Here is a 17,613-nt window from a genome sequence, read left to right on the forward strand (position 1 = left end):
GTTGCCGCTATAACAACAAATACTAAAAAGTACGGAACTCTCGCCCGAGTTCGACTCGCACTTGTCCGGTTTTTTAAATACAGTTGAAAGTTGAAAAAGAGCTACTTTAAGTAGAAGTTTAGCGTGTGCAAAATTAGTTTTTTAGTGCTTCTTTATTTTTCATTCTAAGGGTTTAAGAAACCTCAAAAGAAAAAGCGCGGCACTCGTGTCGTAAGTACATCTTTTCTGTGGTTTGTCTAAATCTATACGACTGTCGTAGTGTAGGAGTCACTTTAGGGGGGTAAATACAAAAAAATATAAAAAATGTTTAAATTTTTAATTTTAAGATGTTCTAAACTATTTAGGGAAATAGGTAAAAAATGGCCACTCTAATATAGGTATGTACAATATGTACATTCCGCTTCATCAATATACCTACTCGTATATGCAGTATAGGCTACGAAGGAGATGCTGCACTTTGAATACGGAACTGTAAAAAGCCTATTTCACAAAAACAATTCACCGCCGTCATCGCTTCGCACATTTGGCAAAGACGCCCCATAAATTCGGTTAGTTTTTACTAAGTAGTAGCAAAATGCAAACCCTGTCTGTACTTACCGCCTCGGTGTGTATCGGGTGAACAGCAAACAGCATGGCCGCCACGAAACTTGCAAACTCCGGCAGGAACATTGCGCACACCCTGCAACAACACAACTGGGTCACTGGCTGAATAATGACACTAAAGCAGTTTGGCTTAAAGTCAAAATGATCGAGCTGCCGTACTGTTTCGAGGAGGGGGTGTTCATTCTGAATCCCTAACAACGTTTGTCCTAAAGTCACTTGCCCTAACTGGTTTGTCCTAATGGGCACATGCCCTAACGATCAATTGTCATAACGATTATGTACCCTAATGTAAGATTTTGAAAAATGGTTAGGTTTTAGAACTTGCTGCCGCAAAAAAGAAAATATGTTTAATAACATTCGGATAAGAATCAATAATTAGGGAAACCAAAAATAGGGTTTTTAGTGTTAGGACAAACTGATCAATATGACAAACAATATTAGGGAATGCAAAGATAGGAGAAAAGACTAGGGATTCAGATATAGATCCTTTGAGAAGGCACCGGTTTTGTTGTGAACTTTGCCGATTTCATCGGCCTTATTATCGGTCAACGGAACCTTCGAGTTTTAATTTAAATTTTAGTTTGAATTTAAAGGCTACAAAGCGGGATCCGAGAACCGAGAGAGATCTGTGCCAGCAGAGATTACAACTCTGTATAGAGGTATGTACACAACTACACATACAATTTCTATTGTAAAAAGTGTGCCATTGAAGTGGGTAGGATGCGGCGAGGTCGACGCTAATGTGAAAAGTTGGCGACTTCATTTACTCACACGTTGCCCGTGTACCCTGTTTTGCGAATGAATAGTTTTTAATATACGAATTTATGTCGCGCGGATTTAGCATGGTAGTTTCTACATTGCACTATAACTCGTACTTTTTAATTCAATATATATATGTATAAGTATGTCACATACGTAGATAATAGTATTTTATGCAACCGTTGTAAAAGGCGAGCCGTAGCCGCATTGTGGCTCACATAGTAACCCACGCCCGCACGCAATTTTTTTACCCTTCTTATACAACGGTTGCATAAAATACTATTGTTTAATACGCATAGTTTCCCAACTCACACGGCAGGATTAAACTGCACTTTGAACTAAGTCCGAGTTAGCGCTTCAATATGGATGGATGCACCGATAGCGGCTAAAATTGGCGGTTTCTTTGAATAATAAGTAAGTAACTTAAGCGACTCAGTATGCTTGATCAGTACCCAACTTATAAAATCTTAATGGCAAAGTTTGTAACGCTACTCAGATACGTCTTCCTTCATACTTAAACAATTTTCGTCTTCTATTTAGCAAAGTTATAATTACTTCAACGTGTATTTGTTTTAGGAATCTACTTTGAGTTTCGTTGCATAATTCTATTTTCACTGAAATGTTGCCTTAATCAGGTTAAATGAAAATTATCTTTTGTATGGAATCTACATATTTAAAATAATCTGAAAAGACTGTACTTGAAAAGTTCCGGAGGACCTTATTTTTAGTGTTACCAAATAACTATAGGTACGTGTCACATGTGAATATTTATGTTATAATTATAATATTCCATGACCTCTATAGTAGTCTATAGTCGCACCGTTTGTTAGCGCACAGTAATAATTAAAAGTTTCGCGTTCGAATATTATAGGAGGGATCGTGGTATGTGAGGGCGTTTACGACGTCCAGTGACAATAATTGGGCAAGTTTGCGGAGTGGCGACACGGCGGGGCGTGGCTGGTCGAACTGAAACACTAACTAATTGAGAGTAGGGATGTTGCGGATGCAGATTATTTGACATCCGCGGATGCGGATATTTAAAGCCTCACATCCGCGGATGCGGATGTCAAGATTTGGTACTTAAAGAACGTCAAATATTTTATTTTTAGCATTTTTTATTAAAAAAACGAAACGTTTAGTATTTGAGCAAGAATATAGGTGCGTTTTATTTAATAAACAGCAACTGGGCCCACTTTTTGGGATCTAGACGATTTCGTTATATATAATGAGTTAATGACGAAATTACCTAGCACGTATGCCGCCGGCGCCGCCGCTAATACGTTCCTGTTACCGACTTGGTCGACATCCGCATCATGCGGATGCTCCGCATCGATTTTATGCGGATGCGGATGCAGATGCGGATGTTGAAAATAATGCGGATGTTCCGCGGATGCGGAAGCGAATATTCGCAACATCCCTGATTGAGAGCAGCATCGACTCAAGGCGCTAGAGAGCGCGGGACGACCTCATTCCAACCTCTTACCATAAATACAGTGTAGGAGTGTAGCAGTGTTTTGTTTAAATAACATCAACTAATTGGAAATAACATGACTTAAGTTGGAAGCGATCGCGGAATTTTGTTAGACTTAGGATATGTGTATTTAAATCTAGGCCATAGGTACCGGGTGTGGCCTGTAATACGAGCAAATAATTAAAACATAGATTGTACTCCTCAAATGGTGACACTTTTGTTCAACAACTTTTAAAAATGCGATGTATCATTATTTTACTATGCAGAAGTTCGGTAGTGAACGTGGGATATAGGTATTATGAGCGTTGAAGGCTTTAAATGAATAATAATCTTTCCAGTGACAGTTCTTCTAACAACAGTAGCGAGACATCACGATATGTCTTTAAAAGTAATTTATTTTACACGGGGCAAAGTAATTGTTTAAAATCTCGTGCTAATAATCGATACCCGAGCAAGCCAAAGATTCCAAAATTGAACTACGATTGTTTCGAAAAGTAGAATCTTGAGCGTAGCGAGTTTCAAGGCACGAGGGTTAACAAATAAACATGAGGAAAGTACTAACTGTAAAATATCAAACAAAATCAAACCATCAATTCAAAATGAATTTTATAAAAATATTTATCATTCAAAGTCATAATTGAAAAGTCAATTCTACCAGACAACACAAGGATCTAACACAAAATTTGCATATGATTAAATAATAAGTGTTCCGTAAACAAAGTTTTGTACGGAACACTAAAAATAAAATGCCGAAAAAAATATTAATATCGCCTTAACAATGAGATACGTCAAATACTAGATATTGAAAAGATATGGAATAGATATATCAGTGTCAAACAAGTGTCAAAAGTGACGTTTAATTTTGAAGAAATGTCAATTTAGACACTTGTTTGACACTGACATATCTAATCCATATCGTTTCAATATCTAGTATTTGACGTATGTCATTGTTCGAATACGGCTGTTATACTGCCACTCAAGGAAGTGTAGGTAAAGTAAAAACGTAGGGCGATATGGTCCGGGCGCCCGGCGTTTCTCACTCGGGCCGTGGGTAATTGAGACTAACTCCGCAAGGTGCTCCGCCGGTCGACTTCGACCGGAATTAAGGCACTCGTTAGCGACTTTTTGCGAGACTAGCGAAATCTCTTGAGAAGTTGGCGAAAAAACATTTATAGGTAGTTTGTTTTGGAGTTCGCGGGTGTAACGAGCGTTTCCGGGCGGGCCGCCTTCCCGTGACGACTTATGTATATTTCTTTACTATGGAAACTTTGCTGCTTTGAGTGCTGCGAGGCAGGGCGTGGGGCTGTACAGTCGACGTCAAAGATGTTTACATTTTTCGCCTTATTACAAAGGAGTAAAGTGCAAAAGTGTAAACATATCTTTGACGTCGACTGTACACGCAAGGGGTCCTGAGGTAATTCCAGACTAACAATAGCTATTCTTAGCTCTGAAGGGTTGGTAATAAGCATGTAGGTATATATATTTTTAACACTTACGTCCTATGGGACAAGAAAGAACGTTAGAAACGTTAGAGCTTAGCAACACTATATTTTAATATAACCCATTCACTACTAAGCTATTGTTTTCGTAGCGCTATGACAATCCTGTAGCATATAATGTATATAATTTGTCGACCGGTCTGGCCTAGTGGGTAGTGACCCTGCCTGCGAAGCCGATGGTCCTGGGTTCGAATCCCAGTAAGGGCATTTATTTGTATGATGATACAGATATTTGTTCCTGAGTCATGGGTGTTTTCTATGTATTTAAGTATTTGTATATTATATATATCGTTGTCTGAGTACCCACAACACAAGCCTTCTTGAGCTTACTGTGGGACTTAGTCAATCTGTGTAAGAATGTCCTATAATATAAAAAAAAAAAAAAAAAATAATAATGTAATTAATAAGTCATTTGTGTTTATTTTGTAGTTACCAATGAATGTGAAAATGGGTTAAGAAACCAAGCTGTCATTAATATTAGCTAGTTGATGTCGATAGAGCTCACATCGCTATTAATCATAGTGAAATTGAATAGGCAATAATCATATTGGTTCTCACTAGCGCCAAGCTAAATGTGTCAGGGAGGCATGTAATCTAGTTAAATATAATTTAATGCGTAGTATTTCGTACCAAAAAAATAATATACAACCGTAAAAGCGGGCGGGGCGGCGGAAAGCGCCGAAATTTTAAAACGTAACAAATATAAAAGCCTCGGTAAAGAGTACCATTTTGTACCATTTGGAGTTGAAGCTCTAGGTCCATGGGGTCCCAGCGCGCATAAGTTGTTCGCAGAAATCGCGAAGCGTCTGGTTGACGTAACTGGTGGCCGAAGAGCTGGTGGCTACCTCGCACAACGTATCAGCGAGGAAATGCCGCCAGCATCCTTGGTACAATTCCTCGGGGGCCTATTTTAGATTTAAGCTAGTTATTAATTTCGTTTAGTAGTACCATTGTATATTTATGTTGTATGTAAATAAATGATTTCCATATACAACCTAATATCGCCATTACACCGGATCAATGCAGTGTAATCTTTAGGTAAGTTCCCCTATCCCCAGAAGGCCGGCAATACTTCAGTAGAGGGGGACGTTCAAAATACTCCGCCACTTGAAGGGGTCTCCCCTATAGGGCACCACAACAATATATAACGGGACCGAAATTCTGCATTGTTTTTGACAACGCGTAACATTACGTTACGTTTATTGAAACTTACTAAAACTTGTTTCATGCATTAGTCAATTTCTTTACAAACAAGATATTATACAGGTATTACTCAAAGAATTTAATGACTAGCTTAAATCTCAAAGGTTAACTGGAAGAGATCCCTTAAAGGGATAAGTTCGCCTTTGTACTAATGACCAATGTTATTTTTCCTGTTTTGTTTTGATTTTTGTACAATAAAGTGTTTTACTACTACTACTAAATCTAAAATAGGCCCTGGCCTTGAGGCATTGTACCAAGGATGCTGGCGGCATTTCCTCGCTGTATCGCAATGCTGATACGTTGTGCGAGGTAGCCGCCAGCTCTTCGGTCACCAATTACGTCACAGACGCTACGCGATTACTGCGAACAATGTATGCGCGCTGAGGAGCCTTCATGCATTTAGAATAAAAAATAAAAACTCCGGTAAAATGAGCTTCATTAGATTCTACTTTTAAATTTCAAATTATGAATTATTATTTAGGGTTCCGTAATACCCAATGGGTAAAAACGGGACGCTTTTACTAAGACTCGACTGTCCGTCTGTCAGTCAGTCATCATAAACCGTGATAGTTAGACAGTGGAAATCTTCACAGATGATGTAATTTTCTTTTGCCGCTATAACAACAGATACTAAAAAGTACGGAATCCTCGGTGGGCGAGTCTGTCTCGCATTTGTCAGGTTTCTTAATACTCGCCCTTAGCCGGTTTTAATTAAAATTTCCATTCAAATATTGTATTTGTTGTATAATTTGTTTGTCCCATTTTTACGAGAAACTCAAAGGTAATGAAAGAAAGCGATAATAGAAAAAGTTATGTCAAAATCAGAATGGTATTTATTTATTTGTCGTCGCGGAGCTTGTTTACGCAATACAGCATTGTTCTAATAATAATTAAAAACCGGCCAAGTGCGAGTCGGACTCGCGCACGAAGGGTTCCGTACCATTACGCAAAAAACGGCAAAAAAATCACATTTGATGTATGGGAGCCCAACTTAAATATTAATTTTATTCTGTTTTTAGTATTTGTTGCTATAGCGGCAACATAAATACATCATCTGTAAAAAATTCAACTGCCTAACTATCACGGTTCATGAGATACAGCCTGGGGACAGACAGACAGACGGACAGCAGAGTCTTAGTATTAGTAATCGGGTCCCGTTTTTACCCTTTGGGTACGGAACCCTAAAAAGAGCACGTATAAATAACCATTCCATACGTATGTACTAATAAAATTCAAATTGAGATTGATATCGAGTGCGTTGTAACTTGTATCCCAACATGAAAGCACGAGAATTAATTACCTACCTAATAGAGGAGAGAAACAGAATCTAACTAAACAAATTGATATGGATTTCATCTAATTTTGACACGACCTTGACTTGTTTTTGAAGTGAAAACTTCTTTAGCGGGGCTGGGCACTTTTTGAGGTGGGGAAAAAATGATAAACTCGAGACAGCGTAAGGCGATCACGTGACCGTAAGGTTTAGTTAGCCACTCATTTAGATGGCATTTACATCAATAAAGAAAAATTCAATGACATTACATGAAAAAGGTTCTAATTTTGTACGGGTTGAAATACGAGGATCTCACAGTTACATTCTAACTTTATATCACTCAAATATAATTCAATAAAGCTACATCTTGATGAAATCGCCAATAAAAGTGAACTCTAATACTGGTGAATAAAACACAAAATATCATGACCAAATATATTTAGATGCGAGGTTTGCAAGGTAACTTTACAATTTCTATTCGAATTTTAAACAATTAACGCTACAAATTTGAATTTCGAATTTGAAACAAGTTCACTGACCAGCAATTGCGGAACTAATGTTTTTCAATAGAAAGGAGGATGGATCAATTATACATAGTGCTGCACACATTTTGGACTAGTCACTGAGTTTTCACTTCTGTCGGCACTCCCGGAGTGGAACCCGTTTTTTTTATATTTATTATGTCACAATCAGGCATGTCACGCGCACCAAAAAGTGCGAGCGATAGGTATGCCCAACGGCTCCTGATTTATTTTGTGACCACCAATCAGCGCGAGCTAAATAGTTACTCGTAACGCTGATTGGCGCTGTATCAAAAAACCGGCCAGGTCCACCGAGGGTTCCGTACAAATTTAACAATTTTTCATTTTTTTTTCAAATTTACAGTTTTTCCCGTAATGTAAAGACGATATTATTTGCCAAATTTCATAGTTCTAGGTCAACAGGAAGCACCCTATCTAGAAAGGAGTTTGAACCAGAAAATTAGGTTGTATAATCGGTATGACGTGAACCGAAATGTGTATCGGCCGTATTCAAACAATACTTCTAGGAGATCACTGCGGTACGACGGTGCTTATTGTTCGAATGGGGCCGTAGATACCCAACAAACGAAGCAGGCGGTAGCTACGCGCTACGCGTCGTAGCATTTAGCGCGTAGCGCACAGTTTCCGGACAGTTAGAGCGCCACAAACTACTAAGAAGATACTAACTACGGGCCCGATTCGGATTTTGAAATAGACACCTATTAGATATATTTTAGACATCACCAAGATACGATAACGATATGTTTAAGATCTAACCTGTCAAATTTGACATTTGCGCGATTTTGGAGATACTCTTGAACGATTTCCACAGGATATGACTTAGAGATCCAATTCACATCTAATAGATATCTTACTCTATCTAACGTAAAAGTGACATTGGTTGCCCGAATTGCGCTGCAAAAGAGAACTAGTTGATATCTAAACTATAAAGTATCTAGAATGGATCTAGTACGTGTCGTCTCTTGTGAATATCTTGAAGTTCGAATACGGCAGTGGGTTAAAAAGTACCTTGTCTACTTTGATATATGTACAATCGGGGACATTCCTGGTGAACCACTGCAGAAAAAAATTACCTCTATCCTTACGAGCGAGCTAAACTCCGCCTCCCATAGAGATAACCAATCACGATGCATTTAGGATTCTTTGCCTTCATAAATGAAAATGGTAAAAACAGGTAATGCCCTGAAGGTGGTTCACCGCGAATGTTATTGTACCTAATGGCGTGCTAGAATAAGAACTTTCATCAGAGCGGCTACCGCGAAAATCGAAATTCGCAAATTGCGGGGATCTTTCTCTTTTACTCCAACGAAGGCGTAATTTCTAGAGTGACAGAAAAATCCCCGCAATTTGCGAACTTCGATTTTCGCGGTTATAGCCCAGTTCATATAACGGCAAGGAGACATATCTAGTTTTACAAAGAAATAACGCGTGCACATTCCAAGAAAATAATGTATTGTTAGGATGATAAGATAACAAAGGAAGATGCGTCAAAGAAGACAAATGAATGCCGCCACGCCCAGAGCACACGGCTCGCTTTAACACATAAAATTCGCTAGAAAATAGCACGGAAGTGTTTCATCGTAAAGGAACGTAGTCTGTGCACACGTTCTATCTGCCGTATTCGAACTTCAAGATATTCACAAGAGACGACACGTACTAGATCCATTCTAGATACGTTATAGTTTAGATATCAACTAGTTCTCTTTTGCAGCGCAATTCGGGCAACCAATGTCACTTTTACGTTATTAGATAAGGTACTTGCGCCTAATAAGGCCCACTATTAATTTATTTTTTTATTTTTTTTATTTTTGATATGAACTTGCAATTTTGTCTATGGTACTAACCAAACATGGGCGAGAAATTTAAACTCATTTACACTTATAAAAATATGAAATTTTAAAATTGAGCAAGCTTTAAAACTGGGCCTTATTAGGTGCAGGTACCTTAGAGTAAGATATTTATTAGATGTGAATTGGATCTCTAAGTCATATCCTGTGGAAATCGTTCAAGAGTATCTCCAGAATCGCGCTAATGTCAAATTTGACAGGTTAGATCTTAAACATATCGTTATCGTATCTTGGTGATGTTTAAAAGATATCTAATAGATGTCTATTTTAAAATCCGAATCGGGTTCGTAGTCTGTGCAGAAAGAGAAAGATTCTTGGAATGTAAGGGAACCAATACATTCTATGACTCTTCTCTTTCCGCTCAGACTTCATTCAGGATTAGAAAGCATTATTGGTGATAGTGAATAATTTCAGCTAAAATTTCGCATTGAAATTTAAGGTTCAGAATTAGGTTTGAAGAAATATATATTTAAAACTGTGCCTATCTTCACAGCGTTTAAGGCTGATTTAGACGGTGCGAGAACTCGCATGCGAGTTTCATTACATTGCGGTATTTGATTGGCGGCTGAATTAGATGCAACCAGTAGTCCTCAATGTAACTCAGCGCCGTCTAAATCATTATTCTTATGACAACTTATATAAAATATTTCAAAGATTTTTTTATCCTGAGACGATGAGAGCCTAGAAGAATGCTGTCTGGATGTACAATTACTTTGATCTTTTCATTTGTTTCGACATTATTAACTTGTTAATGTTTATTTCACTTACGTTGAAATGTTAAAAGGTAACTTTGACATTTCAACTGATGCAGATGTTTTCTATGAGACAGCTCTTTTACGCGAGTACGGGGATGGGTATTTTTTTAATATTCAATATCAGGCGACAATCTCACACAGAATGAACCACGAACAGATTCCAACTAGGCTTGGACGCCGTTAACTTAATATGTATATTCACTTGAAGAATAAGGCAAAATACGAGTACATCCGTTGAAATACATCATGTTAGGTTATGACTGGTGGTGCAGGGCAGAGTAGAAGGTAGCCGAGCGCGAGGAAGGTCGCTCATGAGGTGGACGGACGAAATAAAGGCAGCAATGGTCAGCCCCTTGCATGAATGCGCTAAACGCGCAGCCGTCAGGGAGGAGTGGAGGCGAGCCGTCAAACGCGTCACAAAGGGAGACTTCCAATGATGACCACAACCGATCTGTCAAGAGTGTCCCGATCTAGAAGAAGAGGTTATGACGATGACGGTCGTTCATGTCTACGTGACAGCGTGATAAAACGATGTCGGTCACTTTCTATCCAACGGTGTTAAAAAGTGACAGTTATTTTATCACGCGGATACGAGTAAAGCTATCCATAATACGCCGGCTGTATATAGTTACCCATGTTCCTCTAAACAGGACAGAAGGTTTGCGCCCACAAGGTTTCTCTCCCCTTTTAGATATTACGGAACCCTAAATAATGCAAAAGTCGGATTAATAATCAGTGTTCGCCAGCTTTGTTTAGCAGCGGAACAAAGCGCATAAATCTGACATCATCTGGGTTGCATTAGTCCATTTTCAGGACGAGTACCGCTTTGGCGAGGCTCCAGCCTTTCGGGCGGGTTTCCGCTATCAAATAGAATTATACTGAACGTGTGGTGGTTTAGAATAATTACATTTTATGAACGTACCTAAACAATAAGCCCATAAGCCGATTATAGTTATTTAAAACAGATAAGCAGGCCTATTAGATTTCGAGATAATCACAAGATCTAGAGACGATTTAGAGATCAACTAGATCTACATTAGATATCGACTAGATGTGATTGGATATTAAGTCATAACTTGTGGAAATCGTTCAAGAGGACGTCCAGAATCGCGGAAACGTCAAATTTGACATATCTACCTTACAAATATCTTTAAATTATCAATATCGTAACTTCTTGATGTCTAATAGATATCTAATTCATTTTCCGAATCGAGCCGTATGTCCATACCTAACCTAACCTAATGTGTGTACCTAATTATGTTAAATATTGTAGCCCCCTGCCCTTTCACGATTTTTACACATTATTAAACTGTACAAACGAGGTAATTGTAAAACTTATGGCTCCTCTACACGATGGGCCAACGCCGGCCACTCCAAGGGACACATTTATGCGTTAGAGGGAGCAAGTGATATTGAATATAATAAAATAGAATAGAATAGATTTATTCGTAAGCACAAACAATCGGAACAGTACATAGCATAAAAGAAAACACAAAATAAGATTAAAGTGCCACGAAATGGCCCCATCTCAGCATGTTGCTGGTGGCTTCCAGCGCTGATCTTCCGATGAGACCAACAAGTGAGTGTATTGCTATCTCATTCTACCGCATGGCTGCGTCCCTACTAGGAGTGGCCGGCGTTGGCCCATCGTGTAGAGGAGCCATTAAATACGCGTTTAAGTCCCGTTGTACAATTTAATAAGTGTACCCCCCTTATTCATAAACGTGCTACAAACCTCAATTAGCTAATAATCGTTTGTCCTTATCTGTCATTTTGACTTAAATATTTGTAAGAAAGCGATAAAACATAATTTGACTAAATCAGTCCGGTAAGGTTTTATGTGTTTTATTTATAAAAGCTAATATCTATGTACAAGTAAATGATTTCATTCTTTACTTCTTTGTTAGAGTAAGTAAGCATACCAGCCTAAACATCGATGTTTAATGTGAAACTAATGGTATTTTGACGTGTTATTATTTTATTGGTAGTCTTCACAATAACGAAGTAGGTGATTACGAAGGTGTGGTGCCCAACAGGTCGATTATACGAGACTGAGGCTTACTAATACATAAGCTTAGAATAAATTTAAAGGGTTATCCGCAGATGGTCTAGAACGCAAAATGACTAGTGTGTTGTTTTGCCTCAATCGCAATTAGTTTACATCGTAAACGGTCTAGAACGCAAAATACCCGAATTATTTTTTCCGTTTTATCTTAACTTTATAGCGATGTCGACGGAGCCCCGCTTCCGCGGGGCTCCTATTCTGTGCTGTTTGGCCTTCGGCCATTTGAAGATACCTAACGAACCTAACCTACCTATGTAAAATGTGGTGATATAATAAGTGGGCATTTTGCGTTCTAGACCATTTGCGATGTAGACTAATGGCGATTTAGGCAAAACAACACACTACTTAGTCATTTTGCGTTCTAGACCATCTGTGGATAATCCAATTTAAACGTGGAAAACTTACTGTCCTGGGTGAAATTTGAACTCACGGCCTCTGGATCGATACTCCAGATCGTTCGCAGACGTTTCTGCTTGTTAAAAATTAAAATTACTAATAAAAAGTTACTCTCAGGCATCAAATTCGCCTTCGACTAAGGCTAAAACGTAGCACTCGCCTTTTTGACTTCTCTTATGCAGTTGTTGCATATTATACTTACTAGGTAACTTAACCCTTCCTAGTCTAACCTATGTCATGTAGTTAATACCATTGTATTAACGACCAACATTCGATTTGCAAATGCAGATACTCGTATCATTTAGATTACCTAAAATAATTAGAGACTTGTGAAGGCAGTTCTACGTCTAAAACCCCTGGTTTACTGGTTAGACGCGCGAGCCTCAATGCGGTATTCGAACATCAAGATATTCACAAGAGACGACACGTAGGTACTAGATCCATTCTAGATACGTTATAGTTTAGATATCAACTAGTTCTCTTTTGCAGCGCAATTCGGGCAACCAATGTCACTTTTACGTTAGATAGAGATATCTATTAGATGTGAATTAGATCTCTAAGTCATATCCTGTAGAAATCGTACAAGAGTATCTCCAGAATCGCGCAAATGTCATATTTGACAGGTTAGATCGTTACATATCGTTATCGTATCTTGGTGATGTCTAAAAGATGTCTAATAGATGTCTATTTCCAAATCCGAATCGGGCCCTCAGTTTTTCACCGACGTCATAAAACCGCCCAAATTGCCGCGGCCCTTTGTCTTATCTTCGTATGCGAGTAATTAATTACGTTACGTAATTAATTTACTCATAATGGCGGCATTGTCGATGCGAAATAATTAAGCCATTCGTTAATTAAAACTCGCTTCGTATCGTTATACGATTTACCGATTTTAGCTGTAAAGGGTGAGTAAAATGCGTGGCCCGTGTCATAATATCCAGTGTTGATATATTGTTACAAAGTTATCATACTTATCATATTTGTGAGTCGCTACCAAAATTATAAATAAGTAAGTATATTATTTCGTTTTCAAGCGACGTACATAATTACATATCCCAGCAAACATTTTAAGTATTATTTCCTAGGCTCGAAGAAGATTTTACCAATTTAAGTAAAAATTACGTCCTAAGTCACCAATTATTTTACGTATTGTACACTTTTACTTCCAAGTCAAAATATAGGGACAGTAAAACGTAAATTTCACTTCATAAATACACTATGAAGTCAGGGACTTTGGGGTTGAAAATAAGGCGAAATATTAGGTAAAATTAACCTTAAACCCTGACCAATAAGTCAAATCTACTAATAAGGTATTTTAGGTGTATTTGCGACGTAATTATTACTTATACGGGGACTATGAAGTCACGGACTTAATGGTTGAAAATAAGTCGAATTACTAGGTAAAATTAACTTCGTACCCTGACCGATAGGTCAAATTTACTAATAAGGCCTTTTAAGTGTATATGCGACGTAATTATTTCTTATACGGAGACCATGAAGTCAGGGACTTAATGGTTGAAAATCAGTCGAAATATTAGGTAAAATTAACTTCGAACCCTGACAAATAGGTCAAATGTACTAATAAGGCATTTTAGGTGTATATGCGACGTAATTATTTCTAATACGGGGACCATGAAGTCAGGGACTTAATGGTTGAAAATAAGTCGAAATATTAGGTAAAATTAACTGAAAAGTGCGACCAATAGGTCAAATGTACTAATAAGACATTTTAGGTGTATTTGCGACGTAATTATTTCTTATACGGAGACCTTTAGGTCGTCGACTTTATGTCGATTTAGCTACTAATTTTAGGTAAATGTTACTTAAAATAGATACCAAATTGCGACCATATAGTTAAAATCACTTGTAAAGTACTATCAATACCATAAGGTTGACCCGCCATTTTCTTTCATTATAACGAGATGCTAAATATGAAATTGCATAATTTAAGTTGTTATATCTTGAATGGTGCCATCGCACGGTACTTCATTGTGCTAATATTCAAAATAAAACAATATTTTTGATCGAGTCAATATACTCACACACACAAATATTCAATTACAACACTCAATTACAAGCAAATATATGCATTTTGATTTTATAAAATGTTGTAAACTTAAATATTTCAAAAGCCCATCGATAGTTTTATATTTAAACCTAACATATTGCACGAAAAAATTTTCTTTGCACTAGATTTCATCGTTCTTCATCTGCGTAATCGGCCTAAATTATTTAACATGACTTAGTGGCCGCCATTATCATTGCACAACTTAAAGTTGTTATCTTGTTAGACATTTTGTTTCTGAGTGAAAAGAATATATAAGCGTAATGTTTGTGTCTCTTTTTCTCTTCATCGCGTCTCATCTAAATATTGCCTCGCAGAGTAATTATATGGATAAAAATATGTCACCATCACGTCTCAAGGTGGTAAAGATTACCAAATTAGTACATTTCAACTACGCGGCACGTCGTGGCGAAGTCGAATCGACGTTGGAAACATGACCTAGTGTTGACCTAATGGTTGTAATCACTAATTTACCGTCAATAAATACGTCGCCGGCACGTGCGTTTTTTCCCCATTTATGTCGACTCGACGTGCCCACGACGTCGATTCGACGTGCCTCAATTTTATCCCCTAAATTGTGCGACCTAGAATAGGTGCCTTTTTCGGAATATTGACCAAAAATGTTTGCTGGGATGGTATAGAGATATATGTATATACAACGTTGTTTACACCATTAAAAGGCACACAATCATATTATGTAACATGCGATGGGAAACATGATCTCTGATTGTGTAATCGTGATTTTCAATTTTATATCGGACTTGCTCATGAAATTGCAGGTGCATCCTATTATTAAATATTGTGCTAGTTTGAAACTGCCAGTATTATATCATAAGGCTATTTGGGACGTGCGAGCAGCTCCCGTGCTCTCGTTGGTATGAATTTAAAAGTAATTCCATTATAAGTTTGAAGTTTCCTGCAAATTTCACAACTTCCAAATAATGTGGGAGGTGGAAACTTAATGATAGCACGCGTTTTGCAACGAACTATCTTGTTCCTGCAAGACAATGAATTTGACTTATAATGGGATAAGTTTGGCAAGGGCAAGGTAAGTTTGGATTGGTGCGAGACGAAACGTGTAAAGGCGCAAATCGAATTGAATTTGAATCAAACTGTTGGAGTTAAACCAATTACCTTCCGGTTAACCAGCAAAACTTTTTAATTCAAGCTACAGTGGGCCCGATTCGGATTTTGAAATAGACATCTATTAGATATCTTTTAGACATCACCAAGATACGATAACGATATGTTTAAGATTTAAACTGTAAAATTTGACATTTGCGCGATTCTGGAGAAACTCTTGAACGATTTCCACAGGATATGACTTAGAGATCCAATTCATATCTAATAGATATCTTACTCTATCTAACGTAAAAGTGACATTGTTTGCCCGAATTGCGCTGCAAAAGAGAACTAATTAGTTGATTATCTAAACAATAACGTATCTAAAATGGATCTAGTACGTGTCGTCTCTTGTGAATATCTTGAATACGGCAGAGTTTCCTTAAGCAGTTAACTTTCAGGATTGCCACATTACAAGTTGTGTACATACAATATTTTTTGTCTTAAAATAAATAAAAAAGGTGGTAATTTCGCTTATGTACTTTTATATGGAATTCAATGACATTTTTATGGAATTATGATCATATTTTTAAAGCATTTATGACTCCACGTGTTACGTCGGCGGAATCATCCATAAGCGAGCTAAATGAATGTGAATAACCCTTCCCTAATGCAAAGTCCTGGTACTCTCGCGGGACCGTACGTATTCTGAGCGTGTGTTTACATTTAAGGCTTGGCCACACACAGAGCGCGACGCAGCGCCGCGTCCGCGCCGCGTCCACGCCGCGCGACCGCGGCACATGCTAACAGGTTACCGACGTCAAACAGACTGCGTCCCGCCGGTATCACGCCCCGCTTCTGTCGCGCCCCGCGCCGCGCGGCCCCTTGCGTCCGCGCGGCGCGTGCGCAGCGCTGCGCCGAGCGAACGCGGCGGCCCGCCGCGTCGCGCAAGGTCACATCAGTAGGATCGGACGTTAGGCAGCGAGCGGTGCGCCGCGTTCCCGCACGGCCGGGCCGCGTTCACGCGCGCGATGAGGGCGTGTTGAGAGCGTGAGGCCGGCGCGATCGGCGCGCGCCCTGTTTGACCAGGCATCACGCGGCGCGGACGCGGCGCTGCGTCGCGCTCTGTGTGTGGCCAAGCCTTTAAGTAGGTATTAGTTGAAATATGTTTACCGATATGGATACCTATAGGTAGCTGTGGCTTTTTCTGTTAATGGCTGTTAAAAAATATTGTCATGCTGGATAGGAAAAAAACTAAATGCTACTACAATAATTACAACGGGTCCGAGATGTGTGGAATAAACAGACGCACAGTGTGCACAAAGATTTCCGTGCAAATCTTTGTGCACAGAACACTTATGGGATCACTTTGGTCTTGCAAATCAGTTAAATTTTACGCGTTTTTTTTAAATCAAAATTCTTTAAAAACTTGTGTTTATATAAATACCTAAAGCTGTTTATCGGTCAATAAAACTAAAACACTGGCATTTAAAACTGGTTAATGTCTGAAAAGAGATGCTAAAAATGATGCAGACGAAGCTTAACAAGCCGGTTCCAACTGGTTTATTTCGGTTTTACCGCTACTTTAACTAGACCGTAAACTAAAATAGGACCAGATATTTTGTGTAACGAAGCTGAGATATTTAGGGCCCGATTCGGATTTTGAAATAGACATCTATTAGATATCTTTTAGACATCACCAAGATACGGTAACGATATGTTTAAGATCTATCCTGTCAAATTTGACATTTGCGCGATTTTGGAGATACTCTTGAACGATTTCCACAGGATATGACTTAGAGATCCAATTCACATTTAATAGATCCCCCTCCCTAAAATCATCCAAAAATCATACTTCGACCAGACCCAGGGGGGGGGGGGGGTTTGGTAGTTTTGGTGGTTTTGGGGGTTAAGCAGCCCCTAATTTGAAATGACGTCATTTATGAATTGCCCCTTATACAAAACACGATTAAATGGCAAACAATATATACATACTTAAGTAAATACCTAATCCTATCCTACAATATGCCCGTTCACATTTGAATTAAAATGGGTTACAATTACAACTAAATC

At 38.5% G+C, this 17,613-nt stretch overlaps 1 protein-coding gene across 2 annotated transcripts in view; it reads right to left on the minus strand.

The window, feature by feature from the left end:
* The window catches only part of LOC134666748 (protein O-mannosyl-transferase Tmtc3), a 181,919-nt gene that overhangs the window by 39,846 nt on the left and 124,460 nt on the right, over nucleotides 1–17,613 (minus strand). For both annotated transcript variants that reach the window (XM_063524015.1, XM_063524014.1), the window contains exon 3: nucleotides 598–679. In XM_063524015.1, the coding sequence (XP_063380085.1) occupies nucleotides 598–679 (82 nt within the window). The remainder of the gene's footprint in view (nucleotides 1–597; nucleotides 680–17,613) is intronic.

The sequence above is a fragment of the Cydia fagiglandana genome, chromosome 8 (assembly GCF_963556715.1).
Source record: "Cydia fagiglandana chromosome 8, ilCydFagi1.1, whole genome shotgun sequence".
NCBI lineage: Eukaryota > Metazoa > Arthropoda > Insecta > Lepidoptera > Tortricidae > Cydia > Cydia fagiglandana.